The 26,433-nt window shown below is 37.6% G+C and overlaps 1 protein-coding gene across 1 annotated transcript; it reads left to right on the forward strand.

Annotated features, from left to right (window-relative positions):
- The first annotated feature begins 5,398 nt into the window (after positions 1-5,398).
- Positions 5,399-6,147, forward strand: LOC111395089. The gene is made up of 3 exons (XM_023021106.1): positions 5,399-5,469; positions 5,595-5,689; positions 5,801-6,147. The coding sequence occupies exons 1-3, from the start codon at positions 5,399-5,401 to the stop codon at positions 6,145-6,147; spliced, it is 513 nt and encodes a 170-aa protein (XP_022876874.1).
- Positions 6,148-26,433: the final 20,286 nt, after the last annotated feature.

The raw sequence follows: 26,433 nt of genomic DNA on the forward strand, positions 1-26,433 counted from the left end.
TATATATATATATATATATATATATTAGTATTTTATTTTTCATTTTCACGAATCCCTATAATTTAGAGATTATAATTTTGTGGAGAGAGAAATATTTCATCTTATGAGAGAAATTTAGTTGTCCTTGTAAAGAATTTCAACCATATTCTTTTTCGAGAAAATTATACTTAGGGCTGTTTTCAAAGTTTACATCTCATTAGTCAGATTTTAAATTTAATCTTTCGTAAATCAAGTTATACTTATTTAACATTACTTAATAAATATATTATTAATAACCACTCATTATTCCATATCTTTCTATTTTCTTTTTCTACTGTCGCACTTTTCTCTATTCACTTTCCTTTTAGCGGTTGACCTTGGCAGGCAAGGGGCACGGTTCATGTATTGTCACGGCTGCCGCTTTACCTTTCTTACAACCTCAAGTCGTTTCTTTGTATTGGCTTTGTCCTTTGTTGTATCGAAGCTCATAGAAATCCTCAATTTCTTCATCATCTCAATTTCATCTTTGTCCATCATCTCAGTTTTATCCTTGGTCACTTACGGAGAGGGGATTGATACACCTTATTATTCATCTATACCAGAGCACTATCCTCGATGATTGGTAATAACTCTCTCACCATATTGCAGCTTGATGTCCTCGAGCATTGTCCTCGATGACACATGCTCGAGGATGGCAATCATGTGACGGCGGTGTTGTACGCCTGACGTCCTCGGGGATCATCTCCTCGAGATTCTTGGTTTGTGTTGATCTAATAGGATTCCTATCTACATTGAACTCTAACTATGGACTACTGTTTCGATACTTGGCCCTGATAAGGACTCTATCTTACGCATAATTTTTGTATTTGTCCAATTCCTTAACCGTACAGGACTCCAACAGATAAGGATATCCAGCTAGTTGAGTCACTAAGAGAATGTCGCTTACTACTATAAATACAGAACCTTGTGCCATTATTCAGGTACGTTTTCATTATTCTCCAATTTATAGCTTCAAACATATAATTCCCTTTCTAACTTAAGCATCGGAGAGGCGACGAGAACATACCTCGTTGCCTTTGTTTCAGGTATCAGAAGACTACGATCGTGCTCAATCACTATCATCAAGCTCGGGAAATCAACAGGTACGATTTTTGGTAGCATCATTGGCGCCGTCTGTGGAAAATGCTACCAAAAGCCATGGTTAACACACGATCAGGTCTTCCACCCACAAGCTCATCCGCTCCCATTCCTCATCCTGTCGAAGATCAACCGGCTCCTCATGAAGAATCGTCAGGAGTGCCCATACCTATGTCAGTGGTCATCACAACCGAAGCCTTTGAAGAGCTCCGTCAGCAGGTGGCCACGCTCACGCAACTGTTAAGTCAACGAAATTTACATCCGTCGCCAGCGCATGCAGAGCATGGCGGTTTTATGGCTGATGCTTGAGCACGACCACCGAACCCCGCAACTGGAGGAGTATGAACCTCGGGTATTCACAATATGGTCTCGCGCTCGAGATCTGTCACCATGGACTCCGGTGAAATTGCTCGGATCATTCAAGAAGGAATTACAGCTGGCCTGCAAAGGAATGCTCGGGGCCAACATGTTTCACCACTAACACTCCATTCACGCTAGAGATATTGTCATATCCCTTGCCCGACATATTCAAATATCCTCACATTAAAGAATATAATGGGACGACTGACCCCATCAACCATTTCAATGTATATACTGATGTCATGAACTTGCAAGTTGCGCCAGATCAGGTTATGTGCAAAGCCTTTCCACAAATGGTGACTAATTCTGCTAGAGATTGATTCTCGACATTGAAGCCCAACTCCATAGCCTCATTCTCAGATTTGGCTGATAAGTTCCCAGCCTTTTTTGCAAGTAGCAAGCGAATCAGGAAGACCGCGGCCTCTCTCATGCAACTTCGCCAAGGACCAACTGAAACCCTACGAGGATTTATGATAAAGTTTAACAAAGAAAGGTTTCAAATACCCGACCTTCACATCACAGCAGTTGTCTCCGCCCTCACTTATACTATACGATGTGAATCTTTCAAGATGTCTTTATCAAAGACCCCACCGCAGACAGTGACCGAGCTCCTCACCAGAGCTGAAAAATACATTAATATGGAGGAAACACTAAATCCAAGAAAACCTGGTCCTTCCCATGAAAAGGCCGAGAACAAGAGGTAACATGATCCCGACTCCCGACATGAGCTTTCTTGGGATAAGCGCAGGAATGAGGCATCGTCAGCACCTCTCACTCGGTTGAACACCTCTAAGACAAATATCTTGATGGAGGTTAAGGATATGAAAGAATTAAAGTGGCTTTCAAGGGTAAAGTCACCCCCTGACACAAGAGATATGAAAAGTATTGTGAATTTCACTGGGATCATGGGCATACCACAGAGGATTGTCATGCTTTACAACGAGAAATTGAAGTCCTTATCAAAAGAGGATTTTTAAAGAATTACATTGGTCAAGATAAATGCTCGAGGAACGACCGTGACAATCATAAAGAGCCTGGAGCCAGAAGCAGTGCTCAACCTATTGTCGGGACCATTAATATTATAGTTGGGGGCATAGCATCCGGAGGAGACATAAGAATAGGCGAAAGCAATATGCCTGCCAACATGCTCATACCCCAAGGGAATCCCGTGATGAAGTCAAAGACATCACTTTTGGAGTGAGAGATTTGAAAGGAATATCATATCCTCATGACGATGCCTTGGTCATCTATGCGATTGTGGCTAACTTTGAAGTAACGAGGATCCTGGTTGATAATGAGAGTGCGGCAAATATACTATCGCAGGAGGCTCTCGCCAAAATGGGGATCTCTCCCAAATAACTCAAAACAGTAAAAACTCCTCTACAGGGATTTGGTGGCGGAGTCATTATCCCTGAGGGCATCGTCGAGCTCCCGCTTACATTAGGTTCTGGTAACACACAAGTGATGGAGATCACACCATTCCAAGTGGTTAATACCATAATGGCCTACAACATCATTCTGGGAAGACCCCTACTGAATAAGATCCAGGCTATTGTATCAACTTTTCACCTGGCTATGAAGTTCCCCACAGGTCATGGCATCGGATTAGTTCGAGAAGACCAAACAGCTGCCAGGCAATGCTATGTCACTAGCATCCGAGGAATGAGTACAGACGTCATGCAACTTTTAGACCTCAAGCTCGAGCTTGAGCTAAGGGGTAGATTGGCCCCCGTTGAGGAATTGGAAGTGGTCGAGCTCGAGCACGGAAAAGCGGTAACTATTGGTCGGGATCTCAAAGCCACCCTGCGGGAGGAAGTCATCAGTTGTCTGTCCTGCAACATTGATGTTTTTGCATGGAAGGTGGAGGATATGCCAGGGATGGACCCAGAAATAGCTGTCCATAGACTCAATATCAGTCCAGGTGCCAAACCTGTTAAGGAAAGGAAGAGACAGTTTGTGCCGGAAAGACGTATGGTCATTCAGCAAGAGGTCGAAAAATTGATGAGAGCGAGGTTCATTAGGGAAGTCCAATAGCCCGATTGGCTTGCTAACGTTGTTCTTGTAAAGAAGGCCAGTGGCAAATGAAGAGTCTGCATCGATTTCACAGATCTCAATAAGGCATGCCCAAAAGACAGCTACCCGTTACCCAGGATTGACAATCTTGTGGATAGCACGTCCGGGCATAAGCTATACATCTTTTTAGATGCATTCTCAGGATATCATCAAATCTTCATGGCCAAAGAAGACCAAAAGAAGACCTCATTCATGGCTGATTCAGCCATATATTGCTATAGGGTGATGCCGTTTGGGTTGAAGAATGCTGGGAAACATATCAGAGACTAATCAACAAAATCTTTGCTAATTTGATAGGGAAGAATATTGAGACCTACGTTGACAACATGGTGGTAAAGAGCAAGAAGCTAGAAAGACATGTATTTGATCTCGAAGAAGTGTTCGCCACCCTACGAAAGTATAAGATGATGCTCAACCCTGAGAAGTGTGTATTCGACGTTGCTTCGGGAAAGTTTTTGGGTTTCATGATCACTCATCGGGGGATTGAGACTAACCCCGATAAGATTCAGGCTTTAGCAGCAATGGAATCACCAAAGACCAAGAAAGAAGTTCAAAAAGTTGACAAGTGGGGTGGCTGCCCTAAATAGGTTCATGTCCCGAGCAGCAGACAGGTACTTCCCCTTCTTCAAAGCCCTCAGAGGTAATCATTGCTTTAAATGGAATGAGAAGTGCAAGAAAGCTTTTCAGGAGCTCAAGCAGACATTGGAATCTCCTCCTATCCTCACAAAACCTGAGCTCGGGGATATTTTGTATTTGTACTTAGCCGTGTCTCAGAATGCAATGAGCGATGTCTTGGTGAAAGAGGTTAACAGGGCCCAACAACCCATTTATTACGTAAGCAAAGTCCTACTTGATGCAGAAATAAGATACACTTTGGCAGAACAGCTTGCCCTTGCACTGATAGTGGCAGCACGAAAGCTTCGATAATATTTTCAGTCACATCCTATTGTAGTGCTCACCAATCAGCCTCTGTAACACATTCTTCAGAAACCAGACGTCTCAGGAAGATTACTAAAGTGGGCAATTGAGCTTGGGAAATTTGACATAGAGTTTAAGCCCCATCTATCAAAGCTCAGGCCTTAACTGACTTTATTGCAGAACTCACCCCAAGGCCTCGGGGGCCAGATGGTAGCTCGAGCTCTTCCACAGGCGTGTGGCAAATTTTCGTAGATAGAGCATCGAACTTCTCAGGCTTGGGTGCAGAGGTCATAATCATATGCCCGGACATGCTCATAGACATTTAGTGTGCACTCATATTCGAATTTGAGGCAACCAATAATGAAGCAGGGTATGAGCCCGTCATCATAGCCATGGAACTTGCCATCAATCTCGAGCTTGAAAATATCAAAATTTACAGTGATTCCCAGTTGGAGGTTGGACAAATTGAAGGAACGTTCAATAGGAAGGACAAGAAGATGAGCTTATACTGCTTGAAAGTGCATGATCTCCAGAGAAAGTTCAAAAGTTGTGAAATTGTGAAAATTACTCGGACTGAGAATTGTAAAGTCGATGCCTTGTCAAGATTGGTGTTCATGGGGATAGATGGGCTTGACAGGACAGTCTACGTTAGAATTGTAACCGAGCCAAGCATCAATCAGACCATAGGCATCATGAGTATCGATAATGAGTCATCGTGGATGGATCCAATAGTGGACTTCATAAAACATGGCAATCTTCCAGAAGATCCTCGAGCAGCAAGAAGCATCCGGTCCAAAGCTCCAAGGTATTGCATGATTGAAGGAGTTTTATTTCGTAGGAACCTCACACTTCCATACCTCAGATGCCTTAGGCCTTCCGAATCATCCCAGGCCCTAGAAGAAGTTCATGAAGGAATATGTGGGAACCATCAATGAGCTCGGGCATTAGCCTTCAAGCTCATTGGCCTACAATGAAGAAAGATGCCCAGAAATATGTCAAGAAGTGTGACAAGTGTCAGAGATTTGGCAATGTCATCTACTCTTCCGCAGAGGACCTCGCTAGCATTAGTTGCACGGCCCCGTTTGAGCAGTGGGAAATTGACATCCTTGATCCTTTCCAATAACTAGGGGGCAATTGAAGTTTGTGGCTGTGGCTGTAGAGTATTTCACTAAGTGGGTGGAGGCCGAGCCTTTAACAACAATTTCAAAGCCTAGGTTAAGAAGTTTCATTTGGAGATCCATCATATGCAGGTTCTGGATACCAAAAGTCCTCATAACTGATAATGGCAGGCAATTTGACAATGCACAATTTAAAAACTTCTGTTCTAACCTAGGGTTTGATCACCGTTTGACATCGATTTCCCATCCTCAAAGTAATGGTCTTGTCGAAGTGACCAATCAGATTATATTGCAAGACCTCCGTACAAGAATCGGGTATGCAAGAGGTTACTGGTCTGATGAGCTACCTTCCAAACTTTGGACATATAGAACATCCCACAGAACCGCTACGAAGGAAACCCCTTTCATGCTGGCCTTCGGTATTGAGGCCACCATCCCTGTTGAAGTCAGGTTGCCCAGCCAAAGAAGGCTTGAGCCTGAAGATGTAGGGCGCACCACTGAACACCTCGACCTTTTGGAAGAAGTTTGTGATCAGGCAGCTTTAAGAATGACCTCTTACTAAGATAAAACAGCAAAGTATTTCAATAAAAAAGTGAGGATGTGGAGATTCAGAGCCGGAGACCTTGTGTTAAGAAGAGCCGAAGCAGCAGATCATTTCCCGAGCAAGCTAGGACCAGTTTGGGAAAGGCCCTTCGAAATTATACGACAGCTTCAAGGAGGTGCATGCAGTTTAAGGGATACATCAGGAAGATCACTTCTAAGACCATGGAACGTCGAGAATTTAAAAATATATTACAAGTAACTTGTTCTTCCAGTTCTCGATAGTCAGGCCTACGTGCCAAGGTTCACGTTTTCAGTTCTCAGGCTTGTGTGCCAAGTTTTATTTTTCGGTAGTCAGGCCTGCGTTCCAAGTTTCACGTTTTTAGTCATTAGGCCTGCGTGCCAAGTATATTTTTAAAGTATAATAAGAAGTAAGCTATTCATCAAAATATGATCTCGCTACTAAAAGCCTTACCCCGAGCAGGCACCTCAAAAGCCTTGCTCGAGCAAGCACCTTAAGCACTTCAAAAGCCTTGCCCCGCGCAAGCACCTCAAAAGATTTGTTCCGAGCAAACACTTCAAAAGCCTTGCCCCGTGCAAGCACCTCAAAATCTTTGCCCCGCACAAACACCTTCAAAGTCTTCTCCCGAGCATTTTTGGATAAATGTTCATGCTCGAGCTTAGTACATTATTTCCAAAACAATTTTTTAAAATCAAGTCCTCGAGTTATAAATGTTATGCTCGAGCTTCGTACATTATTACCAAAACGATTTTTTAAAATCAAGTCCTCGAGTTATAAAAGTTCATGCTCAAGCTCAGTACATTATTACCAAAACAATTTTTTAAAATCAAGTCCTCGAGTTATAAATGTTATGCTTGAGCTCAATACATTATTACCAAAATGATTTTTTTTAAAATCAAGTCCTCGAGTTTTAAATGTTCATGCTCGAGCTCAATACATTATTACCAAAACGATTTTTAAAAAATCAAGTCCTCGAGTTATAAATGTTATGCTCGAGCTCAGTACATTATTACCAAAATGATTTTTTAAAATCCACTCCTCGAGTTATAAATGTTTATGCTTGAGCTCAATACATTATTACCAAAATGATTTCATAAAATCGAGTCCTTAAGACATACTTGTGTATGCTACCAAAATTATTTTATTGAGTCCTCGAGATAACATGTGTACGCTCGAGCTCAATGCATCATTACAAATTTAGTGAAGTTCGATCCTCGAGATAATTATGTTGGTCGATCATGACAGAAATAGTGACGTGACAAAAAATTGAGCATTCATTTCCAAAACTAAACAAAAAGAGTCGAAGTCATGTTTGGCCAATTGCCATTACATTTACATCAAAAAAAAAACATTGGGGGTTCAGGGGTCGGGATTGCCTAATCCTGATCCTCGTCTTCGGGAGCAAGGCCTTCATCCTCGATGGCATCATCATCGTCCTCGACTGTACCTTCCACATTCTCCTCGAAGTCCGAAAGCTCGAAACTCTCAGCAACCTAAGGGATTGTCTTGAGCTCCTCAAGATCAACCTCGGGCATCTTAGCCCTCAGAAAAGCTCGAGCTTTATTCAAACTATGAACGTACGAGCCTAAAGCGTACTCGCCCTTCAACTTATCCATTTCCTCGGACTTTTTAAAGTCCTCGATAGCGGATACTCGGGCCCCTTCAATCTTAGCCTCAATATCCCTCTTCAGCTGCTCAAGCTCTAGCCTCAGCTCTTCGACCTCATCCTTAGCAATACCAATCTCATCCTGAGCCTTCCTCAGCTCGAGCCTAGCATCATCCCTCTCCTTCAAAACTTGAGCTCGGGCAGACTCAGCATCAAATAGCTTTTTATCTTGAAGCTCAACAGCCTCGACTAGTCCAGCCATCTTGTGGGAGTCATCCTTCCCTTAAAGTTACAGTCCTAGAGCAACGCTGAGTGTCTAGCATCATAATAGACAGAGCATAAGAAAAGGAAAAATACATGGAAAATTCACATAAGGAAATAAACTCTTACCTTCAAAGTAAGGAGCTCAAGAGCCTTCATCCTCTCGTCGAACCTAACGTCACCTCGATATTTTGCCACGATGCTCGGGACAAGATGGCATCGCTCAAAATCCTCGATGATCGAAGCCACCGGATGAATGGAGTCATCCTCAAGATCAACAACCTCAGGAGTAACCCGAGGAGGAAGTGGCCTCGGTGGCCTAGGTGACTGTTAGGGTGAGTCTCCCCTGTCGTCATTGTGGAATGGGGCTTGGAGGTCGAGGCCTTGATGTCGACGATTCGCCAGGACCCTGAGGAGGCACTTCTGTTGTATACACTCGGGGCCTTTTCTTCTCCTTTTTTTGACTAGGAGCCCTGACCTGGGGCTCCTTGAATTTGGAATTCACAGCTCGATGAAGAGCTGATGGATCAAAAGACATATCTGCACAAAATCCAAGTATTAAACACGAACACATGATCGAGAAATAAGAAACAAATGGACTGAAGAATAAACATCCTACCCTCGAGGCCTTTCGCACAGGCAAGGTCGAGGATGTCATCCCCGAGAATATCATATAAATCATACACCAAGGGCTTAAGATCTTCTAACATCTATCGATCCCTCTCTAGGGTCTCGAAGTAGGCCTATCCCTCACAAAATTTTGCTGCGTCCGGGATGTCCCACAAAGGCCAGAAAGGGAGATCGGAATCTCGAGCTATAACATAGAACCACTTATCCTTCGACCCCTTTAATGAACTATGCATCCTCGGGATCCTAAATACACCTCGAGACAAAAGGTAAGCAAAGCATGTAAACCTAGGGAGCTGTTTTAACTCGAAGACCATCCTACATAGGTCGAGGTAAGGAGTGATGCCTAGATACTTATAGGCGATGAAGAAATAAATGAGCATTCTCCACCCATTGGGCACTAACTATCCTGGGCACATAGAATGCTCGACTAGAAAGCCTACAAAAAATGGGTGCATAGGCCACTTGAACCCAGCCTTTAAAGAATACCTAAAAATCATAAACTCACCACTTCGAGCCTTATTCATCTTATCCTCGGGGTCGGGGGACCTATAGTCATTGTAGGGCATGACCCCAAACTCTCTCGCCACCTGCAGTGCTAAAAATTCTGTAAACCTACACTGAACGTCGGGATATGTAAGCTTGAGAGCTTCTACCGCCCTAGGATGAGCATCTAAAGGGACTGCCATAGGTATTATCTGCATCCTATTATCCCTAGTATCCCTCGAGCTCTCAGATCCTCGATCACTCTCAGTACTCGACATCTCCTTTTAATTAAAAACTAAAGAAAAAACTTACGAGTCCAGAGCCTTACCTCAGTTACCCGACGCCTAAATAACAAAAAGCAAAGTTTTTAGCTCAACCCCGATCTCGCTCTGAAGGTTTCACATAGAGTAAAAAGTAAAAAAATGAATAGGATCAAGGGATATTTATAGAACTTGGGAGGAAGACCAAGGGTCACATCAATCCCAGTCATTGACCCTAGCCACATGTCACCCATCCAAATACCCCATTTTTTTACTGAGATGGCCCATTCTCGTGCATCTAAACTCGACGTCTCCTCTTCTTGTAATATAGGACGATAGGTCTCATATATCCTCGAGCTCTCTGCATCTCGTACCCTGAGAATCTGTTTTGAGCTCGATCCCAGAGGCGGATGCACGGGGGCCTGTGATACACCTTATTATTCGTCTATACCCGAGCACTATCCTCGATGATTGGTAATAACTCCCTCACCATATTGCAGCTTGATGTCCTCGAGCATTGTCCTCGATGACACGTGCTCGAGGATGGCAATCATGTGACGGCAGTGTTGTACGCCTGACGTCCTCAGGATATTGAGTCCTCGGGGATCATCTCTTCGAGATTCTTGGTATGTATTGATCTAATAGGATTCCTATCTACATTGAACTCTAACTATGGACTACTGTTTTGATACTTTGCCCTGATAAATACTATATCTTAAGCATAATTTTTGTATTTGTCCAACTCCTTAACCGTACAGGACTCCAACAGATAAGGATATCCAGCTAGTTGAGTCCCACTAGGAAAATGTCGCTTGTTACTATAAATACAGAACCTTGAGCCATTATTCAGGTAAGTTTTCACTATTCTCCAATTTATAGCCTCACGCATATAATTTTCTTTCTAACTTAAGTATCGGAGATGCGATGAGAACATACCTCGTTGCCTTTGTTTCAGGTACCGAAAGACTACGATCGTGCTCAATCACTATCATCAAGCTCAGGAAATCAGCAGGTACGATTTTTTGTAGTATCAGGGATGAAGGAAGAGTAGTGGTGGCGGTGATGATGGCGTTGGCGATCATGAGGAGAATGCGTCCCCACTAGTACAATTTACGCAATCACTAGTGCCACCACTACCAGTGTTGATAACAACAAGAAAAACAAGAAAGGTAAAGTCAAAGAAGGGTCGAATAATGGAAGGTATGTGTGAATTTGTGTAGTAGGTTGTGGTTTTATGTGCGGTGGTAGTGCAATAGTGTGTGCAATAACGGTACTGGGACAATGTGGTGATGGTTTTGCAATAGATCTAGGTGGGATGTAGGCAACTTTGGCAATGGTTGGTGCGATTTGTGAGTGGTGGTGTGATTGTTGATGATACTTGTACAGTGTGGTGATGGTAGTGTGATGGATTTGGGCTGGAGTACTGGTTGTAGAGGTGATGGTTTGTGCGATTTGTGGTGGTGGTGTACGACGGTGTATACAATGGTAGTTTTAATGTGGTGGTAGTGCTGGTGCAGTATGGTGGTGGATCTCGGATGGGGAATATGTTGTTTTGGGTATTTATTTTAGCAATATAACTATTATATATGTTGTAAATAAACAAAATTTCAACCCTAGGAGCATAATTAGAACACAATGTAAGGACACAAAATATATGACTAAAACGACCACACAAAACTAAAATAAAATAAGGAGTATAAAAAGAAATTCGAGATGCGTATAACTCTTTTTTAAGACAAATTGCCCCACTACGGTGCTCACGGTTGAATGGCAAATGCCTTTTAAGATACAACGAATACACACTTGTTGTAGCAACACTTCAAACCACAAGAACGACGAAACTTTGACGGTATTTTTCCTTTACAAAGGAATTTTATGAGAATGAGAGAAAGATGAATTGCAAAAGAGGAATGGATGCTCAATGCAATGGTGTGTTTAAAATCACGTCCATATGGTCATATTTATAGATGTAGAAAGGGTGCAAATGAAGTAGTGTGGGCAAAAACTTGCATCATTTCGAAAAGTTGTAACACTTCATTTCTTCCAACTTTGGACCGTAATTTCTCATCCATCGGGAATTGGTTTTAAGATTCCAAATATATCACGATGATCTACTCGAAGAGTAGAATAAGTAGGTCTATTTATTTTTATAATTTGACCAACGAATCAAGTCCGAATTTGACCCGAAGTCACACTTTTTCATTTTTTCAGTTTTACACTTAACCAATTTTTGGTTCTTTTATTTATTTATTTTATTTTTTTGGAACCAATTCCAACAATCCCCCACATGAATGGAAATTCAAATATGCACATGTAATGCTATGATGTGATGCATTGTAGAGAGAGAGCGAAAAGCCATTGCATCGGGGATGGTAGCTTCTGGCCTTGAACCTCCCGTAGTGAAATACCGTCGGACTTATTCGGCTAAGTGGTGAACGTGATGTCTTGAATCATTCAACCTTTAGTGTAAGCCAAGACAAAAATACTCGCACAGATGTCTTCCCTATTTCGTACTTGCTTTTCATGACTTGATTCATTTTGACCCTGAACCCATCTTGGTTTCATAAGTATTTAAGGAATTCAAGTCTTAAATAATTCTTATTGAAGCGGGCCCACTTCAAACTTACATAGACAACTTCCTATTAAGAGTATTTTGCCCTACTTCACTTGGCTTTAATCAAGATATATGAATCATTAAAAGATTAACTTAATATTTAACCACTTCGCAGAAAGCACTTTCGTATCATATGAATGAGTTAAGGAAATTTGATTTCCTAAATGCTTCATGGAATTCTCACAACTTAGTTGTCCATTTGAGCTAAGATCTTGGGATCTCCAGTCAACAAGGTAGGGTTACCATTACAAAGACTCTTATGTAGTAGACTTTAATCTCATTCCTTTTGATAGGTAACTTACTTGATCTCTAGGCAAACCTTTCATAAGTGGATCCACAATGTTCTCCTTTGATTTCACGTAATCTAAGGAGATAATTTCATTTGAGATCAGTTGCTTAATGGTTTTGTGTCTGTGACCTATATGTCTAGACTTACCATTGTACACGCTGCTTTTTGCCCTTCATGTCGCTGATTGACTATCACAATGTATGCTAATTAGAGGTACCGGCTTAGACCAACATGGTATGTATTTTGGAAAATTATGAAGCCATTCTGATTCTTCTCCAACTTTATCCAAAGCAATAAACTCGAATTTCATAGTTGATCGAGCTATACACATTTGCTTTGTTGATTTTCATGAAACAGTAGTTCCAGCTAGGGTAAACACATAGCCGCTAGTGGACTTGGAATCTTTCATATCAGATATCCAATTCGCATCTCAATATCCTTCCAATACCTTATGATATTTCGAGAAGTGCAATCCATGGTTTAAGGTATGTTTCAAATACCTAAGTACACTTATCAAAGCCATCCAATGATCATGGCTTGGATTACTCATGAATTTACTAAGTTTATTTACTGAAAAGGTAATATCTGGTCGAGTACAATTCGTACTGTACATTAAACTGCCTATCGTTTGTGAATACCTTAGTTGTGACACGCATTCTCTCTCATTTTTGACTAAGTGCAAACTTGGGTCAATATAAGTTTTTAAAGGACTTTCCTCCAATACTTCGTATTTCTTAAATATTTTCTCAATGTAATGTGATTGGGAAAGTGCAAGTCCTTCCGATGTTTTAGTTATTTTAATTCCTAAAATCACATTTGCTACACCCATGTCTTTCATGTCGAAGTGCTTCGTTAACATTCTCTTGGTGTTGAGTAGCGCTTCGTGACTATTGCTCATTATCAACAGATTGTCTACGTAAAGATATACTATTACATAGACATTTGGTATATTTTTCACGTGTACACACTTGTCACATTCATTTATTTTGAATCTGTTTGACAACATCGTCTTGTCAAACTTTTGGTGCCATTGTTTCGGAGCTTGTTTCAATCCATATAAAGACTTAACGAGTTTAAAAACTTTGTTCTTTTGGTTAGGAGAAACGAACCCTTCAGGTTGCTCCATGTATATTTCCTCTTCTAACTCACCATTTAGGATTGTCGTTTTAACATCCATTTGATGAATCTCAAGATTATGTATTGTCACAATTGTAATTAGTAACCTTATAGACGTGATTCTAGTTATGGGTGAGTGGGTATCAAAAAAGTCAAATCCTTCTTTTTGTCTATACCCTTTGACAACCAACCTAGTCTTATACTTGTCAATGGATCCATCTGACTTCAACTTTTTCTTGAATATACATTTGCATCCCAAAGGCTTATTCCCGGGAGGTAAATCAACCAACTCACATATATGATTTTGCATTATGGAATCTATCTCGCTATTGATAGCTTCCTTCCAATGCGGTGCTTCCGGTGTTGACATAGCTTCTTGAAAAGTATTAGGGTCATTTTCTACCATGTACGTTAGAAATTCCAAACCAAATGTTGTGGACGTTCTAACCCGTTTACTACGTCTTGGTCACTTGAAGATCCTTTCATAGTTTCATAAGTTCTTTTATTCAAACTTTCAATTTCCTTGACTTTGCAAGAAAATACATTTTCAGAGAATATTGCATTCCTTGATTCAATTATCGTACCTTCGTGTTCAGATTTGTGTACAAGTTAACTATATGCACTACTTTTATTGACGTATCAATAAATATGCAATTAATCATTTTAGGTCCAATTTTTACCCCACACACAAGTGTTGATAGGATGGAGGATGACCTTTTTATAACTCACATGGGGTCTCTTCCATTTTCTTACATGGTATCCTATTAAGAAGATTATTTGCCGTGAAGATGGCTTCCCCCCACAAGTTCTGAGGTAAACCTAAACTTATCAACATTGCATTCATCATTTCTTTAAGAGTTCTATTTTTTCGTTCTACAATGCCATTCGATTGAGGAGAGTAGGGTACGTTGTTTGATGAATGATTCCATATTCGAAATAGAATTCCTCAAAAGGTGTCCCATATTCACCTCCTATATCACTACGAATATTTTTAATTCGTTTGTCAAGTTGCGTTTCAACTTTAGCCTTGTATAATTTGAAGGCATCCAACGCTTTGTCTTTACTTCTTAAAAGAAAGACATAGCAATACCTTGTACAATTGTCAATGAAAGTTACAAAGTACTTCTTACCGCCTCTATTTTGTATGAATTTCAAATTGCATATGTCACTATAGATTAGTTCTAGAGGTATCATGTTCCGTTGTATCGAATGGAACAGTGTTTTAGCCATTTTTGCTTCAACGCATACTTTACATTTGCGATCAGGATTGATTTTAAGCACCGGAATTAAACTTTGATTCATAAGTTTATGCATTAATTTATAATTCACGTGTCCTAATCGATCATGCCATAAACAAGATAACTCAAGCAAGTAAATAGAATTTGTAATTTTATTCATAACGTCTTGCTTTGGTATAGTAGTTAGAACATTCAACTGGAACATTCCATCACACATATAACTTTTTCTTTCATACATCTCATTCTTGGATAACACAAACTTGTCAGACACAGATACAAGTTTAAAACTATTTTTACTAAGTAGTGACCCGGATACTAGATTATTGCGTATGTCCGGCACATGTAGGACGTTGTTGAGGAGAAGCTCTTTCCTTGATGTCATCTTCAATTTGACTTTGCCTTGTCCTTCTATCTTAGAACTTGCAGTGTTTCCAATGAAAAGTTGTTCCCCATTTAATTCTTGATAGTTAGAGAACATTTTCGTATCAGCACATACATGGCGGGTAGCACCGATGTTAACCCACTATTCCCTTGTGTTGCCAATCATATTGCACTTGGACACAATCGCAGAGAGGCTTATCTCTTGTATTCCTTTGGATAGGGTGTCCTTCTCGATTATGTGGGCTTGTGTATTCTTCTTTTATTTTCGACATTCGCTTGAGCGATGTCCGTCCTTTCCACAATTATAGCAGTTTCCTTTGAAGTTTTTGGCCTTCTTAGAGTTATCTCTACGTGGTGCATCACCAAAGATCTTTCACTTCTTGTTGACCTTTGGCTCGATTTCAACGAAGTTTGCTCTAAGTTGAACAATAGGCTTCTTCTCGGTCTTTCTATTGTCTTCCTCAATCCTCAAGTGGACGATCAACTCTTCCAAGTTCATCTCTTTACATTTGTGCTTGAGAGAGTTTTTGAAATCTCTCCACAAAGGAGGGAGTTTTTCGATGATAGTCGTAACTTGGAATGACTCACTCAGTTCCATTTTTTTCAGCATGGATGTCGTGCAATAAGACTTGGATTTCGTGTAATAAAACTTGCCAACGATGAACTTTTTGGTTTCAGCATTCTTGGTCTTGTACTTCTTTTCCAATGAATTTCATAGATCCTTAGCCAAGTCTTTCGAACTATATACACCATATAGTGTATTATCCAATCCATTAAGGATGTAGTTTTTGCACAAAAAGTCGGAATGCTTCCATGCTTCCAAAGCAATGATCGACTCCCGACTATTTTCTCCTTCTTGCACTATGGAGCTGTTTCCTTAAGAAATTTAACTAGATTTAGAGTAATGAGATAAAACAACATCTTTTATTGCCATCTCTTAATGTCTACGCCACTGAACTTTTCCAGTTTCTCCTCATGTAGGATTGACGTAGTTTGAATTGGTATCGCCATTGGAAGAGCCATAGTATTTGCTTTAGGAGGGACCAAATTTTCCATTCCAGTTTGACTTGTATTAGCCACAACCGAAGCTATTTTTGTTACACAAACAGAAGTTCAGCTTAGTAACAATGAGAAAAATGAACAGTGCACGAAGACTATTTCAAAGTAAAGTGTTTAAAACAACAACAACCACAGATGTACAAAATTTGTCTTAAGTTTGTTGTTTTGGGTATTTATTTTAGTTGTGTAAATGAACAAAATTTCAACCCACAGGAACGTAGTCGAAAAACTAATATTGTAAGCAAAAGTTAATGTAATTAGAACACAATGTAAGGACATAAAGTATATGACTAAAACTACCAAGCAAAACCAAAATGAAATAAGAAGCGAGAAAAGAAATCTGAGGCGAGTATAACTCTTTCCTTAAGACAAGTTACCCCTCTACAGTGCTCACGATTGAATGGCAAATGTTTTCCAAGATACAACGGATACACAATTGTGGTAGCAGCACTTCAAACCACAAGAACGATGAAACTTCGACGAAATTTTCCCTCTACAAAAGAATGTTATAAGAATGAGAAAAAGATGAATTGCAAGAGAGGAATGGATGCTTAATGTAATGGTGTGTTTAAAACCATGTCCATAGGGTCCTATTTATAGATGTAGAAAGGGTGCAAATGAAGTAGTTCGGCCAAAACATACATCCTTTCGAAAAGTTACAACACTTCATTTATTCCAATTTTGGACTATAATTTCTCATTCATCCGGAATTGGTTTCAAGATTTCAAATATATCATAACAATCTACTCGAATAAGATGATCTATTTACTTTTATAATTTGACCATTGGATCAAATCCGAATATTTGGCCGAAATTAACATGAAATAACACCTTTTCATTTTTCCAGTTTTACACTTAACCAATTTTTGATTTTTTTCAAACCAATTCTAACAGTATAGATAGTGGTGGTGATGGTTGGTGTGATCTATGGTGGTGGTGGTGATGGTGATAGGTAATGTGGTTACGGTGGTGGTAGGGTTGCGGTTGTGGTGGTTGTAAGGTAACGGTGGCTATTGGTAGAGGGGCGTGGTGGTGGTTTGTGGTTTGTTGAATGTGGTGGTGATGGTGCTCTTGGAGGCTGTGATGATGGGCTGTGAATCTAAGGCGGTCACATTTTTTGGGTAGTGTAGACCATGTTGGAACGTGGTGGTATTATGTGGAGGAGATAAAGGGTACTTTGTGATCGCAAAATATTTTGTGATCAATTAATTTAATAATTTGTGACCGAAAACACAAGACCAATTAATTTGATAAATTTTGACTGACTTAATAATAATAATAATAATAATAATAATAATAATAATAATAATAATAATAATAATAATAATAATAATAATAATAATAATAATAATACGGTGGGCGTTAAGTCGGACGATAATCGGTTTATGATTGATTTTCTAAAGAATGTTACAAAATGAGTAGCAGAAATATTTGATAACGAAGTAGTGTTTAGTGAAAGTTACGCTAAGATAGAAAAGAGTAAAAAGAACTCAATCTTTAAAGAGCATAATATTTTCACAGAAGGAAAAGGGAGAAGAAGAGAAGGAGAAACAGAAAGAGTTGGAAAAAATCCGTGCTTGTAAGAGTAAATATCAGTTTTCATACAAGGAAGATATATCATGTGATGAATATGTTTCAAAAATACAGCAATGGAGACAAAAGGAGGAAGAAAAAGATGAATATATGTTGAAGAAGACTTGAACACGAAAATTATATCGTTGTTCTTAAACAATAGTTGATTCCTCTCATAATGCTTTTAAGGATTGAAAATAGCAAATAGTTTATAAGATTGATCAAGCCTCAATGAAAACACCAAAAGCAAAAAATGGTTCTTCAAAGTGAAACTAGTGAAAACAATGGAGAATTTGATTATGTAAAGGAACAAAATTTCTTCAATGCTTGTATGAACTATATAATGAATTCATGTATTTAGGGATGAACACCATAATGTATTTATTGTTTTCAATCATCTCTACATGAAATAGTTGTAACTCAAAAAGTGCAATGATTCATGTATTTAGGGATGAACACCATAATGTATTTATTGTTTTCAATCATCTCTACATGAAATAGTTGTAACTCAAAAAGTGCAATGTTTCACCAAGAAAAAAATTAAAAAAAAAAAAAAAAAAAAAATCCAGTCAATGATCAAATTTTAACACTATCTGACCGCATTGGCTATAACTATGCGGTCGCATAAGCCATTTTCATGGCATATTTTTCCTTTTTCTTTTATATATTTAATTCATCCATACTTGATTTTGAACAATAAGATTACAACAATCCTGCACTTGTTCAAAATCAAGGTTAATCATATAATCAGATATCAACACTTATGAATAAGAATTAGATATCTTTTGATTTGAATCTAACCGTAGTGTAAATCTCATAAAGCATTATTGAAACTCAGGTAGCTAGAAAGTTTTGAACCAGTTATCCCTTATGCCAATACTGATGAAATCACACACACAGGTGTTAATTTTTCACAAGTTTCACTAACTTGCTTAGTGCTAATATGACCTTGCACTTATCATTTTTCATTGAACTTTTAGAAAGAGAAAACTCTAACTCTCTAATCAGGCGGCACCACCTCAAGTTCACATAGGTGAAGTTCTTCCAATATCTTTGTTACTTTTAGAGATACTTGTATTCCGTACTGAATTTGATTAAGAGTTTTGTTATAAATATCCCTCCAACAGTAACAACCAACATTATTTACCAAAGATAGGATTTAATATTTTAATAGTGTTGAAATCTATCCACTTATCGAATAACTTGTTATTACCCTTTGAACCTAAATATACTTGTCTAGTATACCTTTGGTAAGATTGCTATCATCGGCGGATTTATTTAAAGAGTTTCAGCCCCATCCTACTTGATGTGGATTTTAGTAACTCTTTTGTGAGAGGTTTAGTAGATAGCTAAATTCTCACAAGACTTAACATGTGTAAGAGAAACTATTCCATGCTTGATTAATTTTCTTACATACTCATGTCTTAGACACATATATCTAGACTTTCCATTGTATGCTTCATTATATGCTCAAGCTAGATGAGCTTAACTATTACACGAGATAGGTCTTGAACTAAAGGTATTTTATATAACAAATCTCTTAGTCACTCAACATCTTTTCAAGTTTCAGGCAACACTACAAACTCCGACTCCATTGTTGAGTGAGTAATGCATGTTTGTTTCTTAGACTTTCAAGAAAATGACCTTCTTCCAAAAGTAAATACCCATCCTCAAGTGGACTTATTTTCTCTCGTATTTGATATCCAACTAGCACCAGTATATCCTTCTAATATAATAGGGAACTTTATATATTGTAGTCCTAGGTTTTTAGTTTTCTTTAAGTAACCAAGAGCCCTACTGATGGCCTTCCAATGCTCGGAACTTGGATTTCTTGTAAACCTACTTAGTTTACCAATAGCAAATATAACATCAATTCTTGTATATTGTGCCACATACATGAGACTTCCAATTGCACATGCATATTCTACTTGAGCTATTGCTCTTCTATCATTTTTTTATCAACATAATACTTGGATCCAAAATGGTTCTAACCTCTTTTCAAGTTTCGGCCAATGCTATAAACTCCGACTTCATTGTTGAGTGAGTAATGCATGTTTGCTTCTTAGATTTCCAAGAAAATGCCCCTCTTCCAAGAGTAAATACCCAATTTGAAGTGGACTTGTTTTCTTCCCTAATCAATATCCAACTTGTGTTAGTATATCCTTCTAATATAGTGGGGAACTTTATATATTGTAGTCCAAGATTTTTGGTTTTTTTTATGTAACCAAGAACCGTACCAATGGCCTTCCAATTTTCGACACTTGGATTGCTTGTAAACCTACTTAGTTTACCCAGAGCAAATGCAACATCAAGCCTTGCACATTGTGCCGCATACATGAGACTTCCAATTACACATGCATATTCTACTTGAGCTATTATTCTTCCATCATTTTCAATATAATGTGATTGGCTTAATGTAAAACCCCAACTATCCTTTTTAATTTTGATACCAAGGATAGTATCCACTTGTCCAAGATCTTTCATTTTGAATGTGGAAGACAAAAATCTCTTTGTTTCTTCAATTCCATCTACACTGTTGCTGATAATCAACTAACATCTACATACAGACATATTAATATAATTATACTATCATTTGGTTTGGTATAAAAACATTTGTCTACCGAATTATGATTAAAACCATACAGCATTATCTTAGAATCAAATTTCTAGTGCCATTTTTTAGAGGCTTGGTTCAATCCAGTGCCATTTTTTAGAGGCTTGTTTCAATCCATTTAAGGACTTGATTAGTTTGCACACTTTATGTTCATTTCCTCGTAGAACAAACTGATCTAGGCCATTAGATTAGAGTATTGTTAGTGATTTGAATGAATTGTAGCCTAATTTTATGTTAGGTATGTTTGTTAGGTTGAACTCAATGCAAATTGATGGATTTGGAAGAAGGGAAGGAAAAACGTGCAAAAACGAAATAATTTCAAAGTTTGGGGGACCAAAGTGCAGACATCCAGTAATTGATTTGGACCACATAATGATGATTGAAGATCATATGACATCGATTCAATGCAATTGGAGGTCGAATGAATGAAATAGAGTTGAAGCATTTTCATAAATCAATTTCCAGCTGAAGAAGTTATGCTCTGGATTTTTAGCCTCTATTTTAGACCCCTTTTTTTGAATAGCAAACATTTATATTGAAAAAATTGTAATTTTGACACAGATATTCAATTAGTTCGGACTTGTTTAGTATTGAATTGGGACCAAGGCAAACTAGAAGAATTATATCTATTTAAGTTTGCTTTTCAACACACTTTGAAACACCTCAATCAGAGTTTGGAAGAGAAAGTTTATAACCAAATTATCGATAGCTATCCAAGGACGGCATCACGAAAAATGGTGTGCACGCATAGGCATTTTTCAGTGCATAGGGGACCTTGATATGCATTTATTGAGACCAAAATCATTGACTGGTGTGAGCGCACTAAACTATATGGTGCACGTGCACGGGTCAAATTTTCTGTGATGGGCTAATATCCTTATTTCGATGAAATTTAATATGGAAACAATATTTTGACATCGTATATATACTTAAACCCGTCCAAAACATGGAGAACCTTCCTTAGACCTAAAATTCTCTATATTCTACATATTTTGGAGGTGAAAAACAAGGTTAAGCATCAAGATCAAGATAGATTATACTGTTTTATTGAAGAATATTCATCACTTTTTCAAGATTCAAGGCAAGAATTTGAATTTCTTCACTTTTTTTCATTATTTCTTCTTTCCTGGTGATGTTCTTCCAATAATGGTAGGCTAGTTTTTCTATTGTATTGGATGAACGATGAACTCTATTGCATAATTGTTTTGATTTAGATTATTAATTTTGTTATTTGTTGATTTTCTTGATTGATTTTGCATATCCATTACATTGTTTAATTGATTGGCCACAAATTGAATAATTAGTTGCTTATTGTAGTGTTGAGAGACTCACAATAAGTTTAGAATGCGGCAAAATTAACTTATGTAAATAGACTTAGAAATAATCCTTATCACATATGCAATTACATATATAACCTATAATTTAATGCATTTAAGTCATATGAATTCGAACTAGGAATATGATTGCGTTGTAATTAGAATATACTTAATTTGTCTCCGAAAAGAGAATTAAATATACTAGTGTTATCAATTGTCACGAAAACAAGAAATTGACTATATTATGAATCAAAAATTAAAATAAAAGGCAATAGAGGATTCAAAATCCAATACAATCATTCACATATTTGACAAAATATTTTTTATTGCTTTCTAACTTTAGAATTGGTTTGAACAACAACAAAATCACGTCTTTTGTGTCACGAACATCGAATTTAGAAGTAACTAGTGACCTAGAATTAAACATTATTCCTCGTATCGTAGGACGATAACTAACAACTCACTTTATTATTAATTGTCAACGATCCCGTACGCTTACAAACACAAACCCTTTTGGTTGTTCAATATAGACCTCATTTTCGAGATCTCTATTTAGGAATGTCATCTTAACATCCATTTGATGAACAAGTAAATCTTAAAGTAATGCCAGTGCAAACGAGATCCTTATCAATGATATTCTAGCCATAGGTTCGTATGTGTCAAAATAATCTATTCCTTCATTTCATCGATACTCTTTAACTACTAATCTAGCTTTATAGGTATTTAGAGTTCCATCGGATTTATATTTCTTTCTAAACACCCATTTACAACCAATAACTTTAGAACTCCTTTGGTAAATCAACTTTTTCCCGGGGGTTATTTGATATAATGGAATCCATTTCATTATCATAGGTTCGTATGTGTCAAAATAATCTATTCCTTCATTTCATCGATACTCTTTAACTACTAATCTAGCTTTATAGGTATTTAGCGTTCCATCGGATTTATATTTCTTTCTAAACACCCATTTACAACCAATAACTTTAGAACTCCTTTGGTAAATCAACTTTTTCCCGGGGGTTATTTGATATAATGGAATCCATTTCATTATTATCTCCTCTTTCCAAAATATACTATCTCTAGAAAATATTGCTTCATTATAGGTTTTAGGATCATTTTCAACTTGAAGAAAAAAGAGAGTTGTTCTTACAATGTCCCTCCTATCTCTTTCTATTAAGTAAAAGAAATAAGTTGAGAATCTATTTCATCCGATCCTAGAGATTTTTCTTTTCTGTGTCTCTCACTTCTTCGAGGTCCACTTTCAACAACTTTTAGTCTATTTTTGTGGTTCTCTAGAATTTAGATCGTCTCCAATATTTTGAGATTTTCTTCTCGAAGAATTCCACATCATTTGATTCTATTATATTGTCTGACTCTAAATTTAACAACTTGTAGGCCTTGCTATTTATAGTGTATCTCACAAAAAGCACATTTGATACCTCTAGGTTCTAATTTAGTCCTTTTGAGATCCCTTTTCTTATAATAAGAAAGACACCCTACACTTTAAAATAATTAATATTTGGTTTCCTTCATTTTTCACATTTCATATGGAGAGATCTTATTCTTCTTCAAAGGAATCCTAGTTACTATATAACAAGCACTAAGTAAGGCTTTATCCCATGATTGAATGGCAATTCATAATTCAATAACATAGCATTTATCATCTCTAATAATGTTTTATTCTTTCTTTCTGCTAGACCATTCTGTTTTGGTGTTCAAGGTGCAGAAAATTGATGTATTATTTCATTTTGTTCACAAAATATATTGAATTCATTAGAGAAATATTATCTACCTCTAGTACTTCTTAGAGTCTTTAGTTTCCTTTCTAATTGATTTTCAACTTGAGCTTTATGTCTTAAAGGCACTAAAGGCTTCATTCTTATACTTTAACAAATATACATAAGTATACACAGAGCAATCACAATGAAAGTAATAAAATATCTATTATCACCTCTTGTAGCATGTCATTTAGTTCACATATATCGAAATGAACAAGTTCGAGTAAGATTGTTGATCTTACCACACTAAGAAATGACTTTTTAATCATCTTCAATTTAATGCATATTTCATATTTTTCTAAGTTATCAATTTCACAATGTATCAATCTATATTTAGCCATTTTTTTCATAATGTTAACTCTTATATGTGCTAATCTACCATGCTGTAAATTAAATGAATCAGTATCAAAAGAAAAAGACTTGGTTTTATTAGAGTTATTCTCAAGAGTATAGAGTTTGACCATTCCTTCAATGAAATAGCCATTTCCATCAAAATGCCCATTATAGGTTATTATAAGCTTTCCAGATCAAAAAATAGATTTAATTCTTGGTTTTCCCAATAGAACTCCACTTGCTAAGTTTTTATTTATTTCTCGTACATGAAGGACATTTATCAAAGTGATCTTCTTTTTTGAAGTGAAAATGAGTTTCACATTGCTTTTGCCAACCACTTTCGATCTTCTTTCATTTCCCATTTGTACCTCTTGACCATCTTCAATGTCATGATAATTTTTTAAAAAAGACTTATCATAAAAAACATGGATAATTGCACAGGTGTCATACCATCAACCCGGAACTTTCCCTTGGATGGAATTGATTTCAATCAATGTAGCGATAATCTCATCAATGGAGTTTACTTGTCATTCATTCTTTTTTTGTTTCCTATTCTTGTAATCTATTGCATAGTGTCCCCATTTTATAAAAGCATAGCAAGGTCCCTTGGATTTGTTTTTGAACTTCCCTGGATCCTTTTTGGGACCAAGAGGTTTTCCTTTCTTTTTATACTTGTTGGAATTGACCACATTATCTACGGTATTGGCTTTTGAAGAGCCATCATAAGAACTTTCAGTTTTATCTCTTACCCTTGACTCTTCCTCAATGCAAAGATGCTTTTGAATATCTTCCATAGAGAAGTCTTCAAAATTGTGAAGAATCTTCTTCATATATCCTTTCCAAAATTCAAGGAGTTTAGCAATAATTGCTCCCACTTGAAAGGTTTTGAGAGTTCGATTTTCACCGTTTTCAAATTATTGACTATGATTTGTAATTCATGTACTTGAGGAAGGAAAGTGATATTATGAAGTATCTTCAAATCAAAATATTTAGAAATTAAAATTTTTTTGATACCTTCCTTCTCGACCTTATATTTTTTTCAAGTGCATTTCAAATTTCTTTGGTTGAATCAGTGTTGGTGTATAGATCATATAATCTATCCGAAAGAGCATTAGGATGTGACCGCGACATATCAATTCGTCCTCTTCCCTTTTCTTTCTTCTAGCACGAACCTTTTCAGTATATTTGTCAGTTGCATCCGGAATTGGCTTAAAGTTTGGATCAAGCACGTAGAAGATTTTTAATGCCGTTAGAAGGAATTTGAGTTTGTCCTGCCATCTCGTGATATTTGATCCATCAAATCTATCCAAGCACACCAAATCTTGATTCATCAACTTGATTGTAGCAAGTATAGATTTCATCTCCACCACGATAAAATGACGAATATCATTTGAAAATGGAACTAAAGGAGGAAGAAAAAGATGAATATATATTGAAAAAGACTTGAACATATATCTTTGTGCTCAAACAATATTTGCCTCCTCCGACGATACTTTTAAGGATTGAAAATGACAAATAGTTTGTAAGATTGATCCAACCTCATTGAAGAACACCAAAAGCAAAAGTGACTCTTCAAAGTGAACTAGTGAAAAACAATAGAAAATTTGATTATGTGAAGGAACAAAATTTCTTCAATAGTTGGATGAACTATATAATGAATTTCATGTATTTAGGGATGAACACCGTCATGTATTTGTAGTTTTCAATCATCCCTACACGAAGTGGTTCCAACTCAAAAGGAAAATGTGTAATGTTTCACCAATAAACCACCAAAAATTCGAAAAATTTTGGCCAACGGTCAAATTTTAACACTATGTGACCGCATAGGCTATAACTATGCAGTCACATAATTATAGCTTTGGCTGCAAAAATTCTCTGTAAAACCATATGCGACCGCAAACCTCAAAGGCTTATGTGGTCGCCTAAGCCATTTTCATGGCATATTTTTCCCTTTTCTTTTATCCACTTACTTAGTTTTAAACAACAAGATTACAACAGAAAATCAGCTGAAGAAACTTATGAACAGTGAAGAAGAGAGATCGAGGGAAAAGAGTATTATGCAATATGAAAAAGAAGACGAATTTGCAAGAAGGAATAAACTCAACAACAGTATAGTTGACATCCCAGACACTTCCGGGGTGAAAAACCGGTAAAAGAAGAAGATCGGGGTTATGAAGAAAAGAACTAAGATCGGACCGGATTCTCCCCTTCCACTACCTGAAGAATTCAAGAATGCAAATAAAGAACTGGCAACGCAAAACCGGTTTTCGATTCCGCTAAATTCAGTTATAGGAGAGTTTCTCAAGGATGAAGAGAAAGCCCATCTTTTGAAACGCCTCAATGGCAAGCTGGCGTCCACACAGTGACACAGGTAACCATTACTGATTCCTTGCTAATAACCGATACAGTAAAATTGAGGAGATGGCCGATGAAGGAAAAAAAAGGGGGAAGGAAAGCGTATCCTACATGCTGACTGGAAGTTGGACAGAAATCCGGGAGAGGAACAAGTTCGAAATTGGGAACGTTGTGCAACTGTGGTCTGTCCGGATCGAAGAAGAATTGATGTTCTGTCTAGTGAGGTCACCTTGAAATTAGAAGCAGCTTACTTTACAATCTTGTACTATTATTCTGTTTATTTTTTCCTTTGATCTCTACTGTTTATCTGAATTATGAATCTCGTGGTGTTACTTTCTGCTAATTATATTCATGAATATTGTATCAAAACCAGAATTAACT

This window comes from Olea europaea, chromosome 6 (assembly GCF_002742605.1).
Source record: "Olea europaea var. sylvestris chromosome 6, O_europaea_v1, whole genome shotgun sequence".
In the NCBI taxonomy this organism is placed as follows: domain Eukaryota; kingdom Viridiplantae; phylum Streptophyta; class Magnoliopsida; order Lamiales; family Oleaceae; genus Olea; species Olea europaea.

Coding starts and splice junctions, on each gene's coding strand:
- LOC111395089 (XM_023021106.1), top strand. CDS start 5,399: ATGAGCTCGGGCATTAGCCTTCAAGCTCATTGGCCTACAATGAAGAAA. Junction 5,470..5,594: donor GCCCAGAAATATGTCAAGAA/GTGTGACAAGTG, acceptor TCCAATAACTAG/GGGGCAATTGAAGTTTGTGG. Junction 5,690..5,800: donor TTCAAAGCCTAGGTTAAGAA/GTTTCATTTGGA, acceptor GTTCTAACCTAG/GGTTTGATCACCGTTTGACA.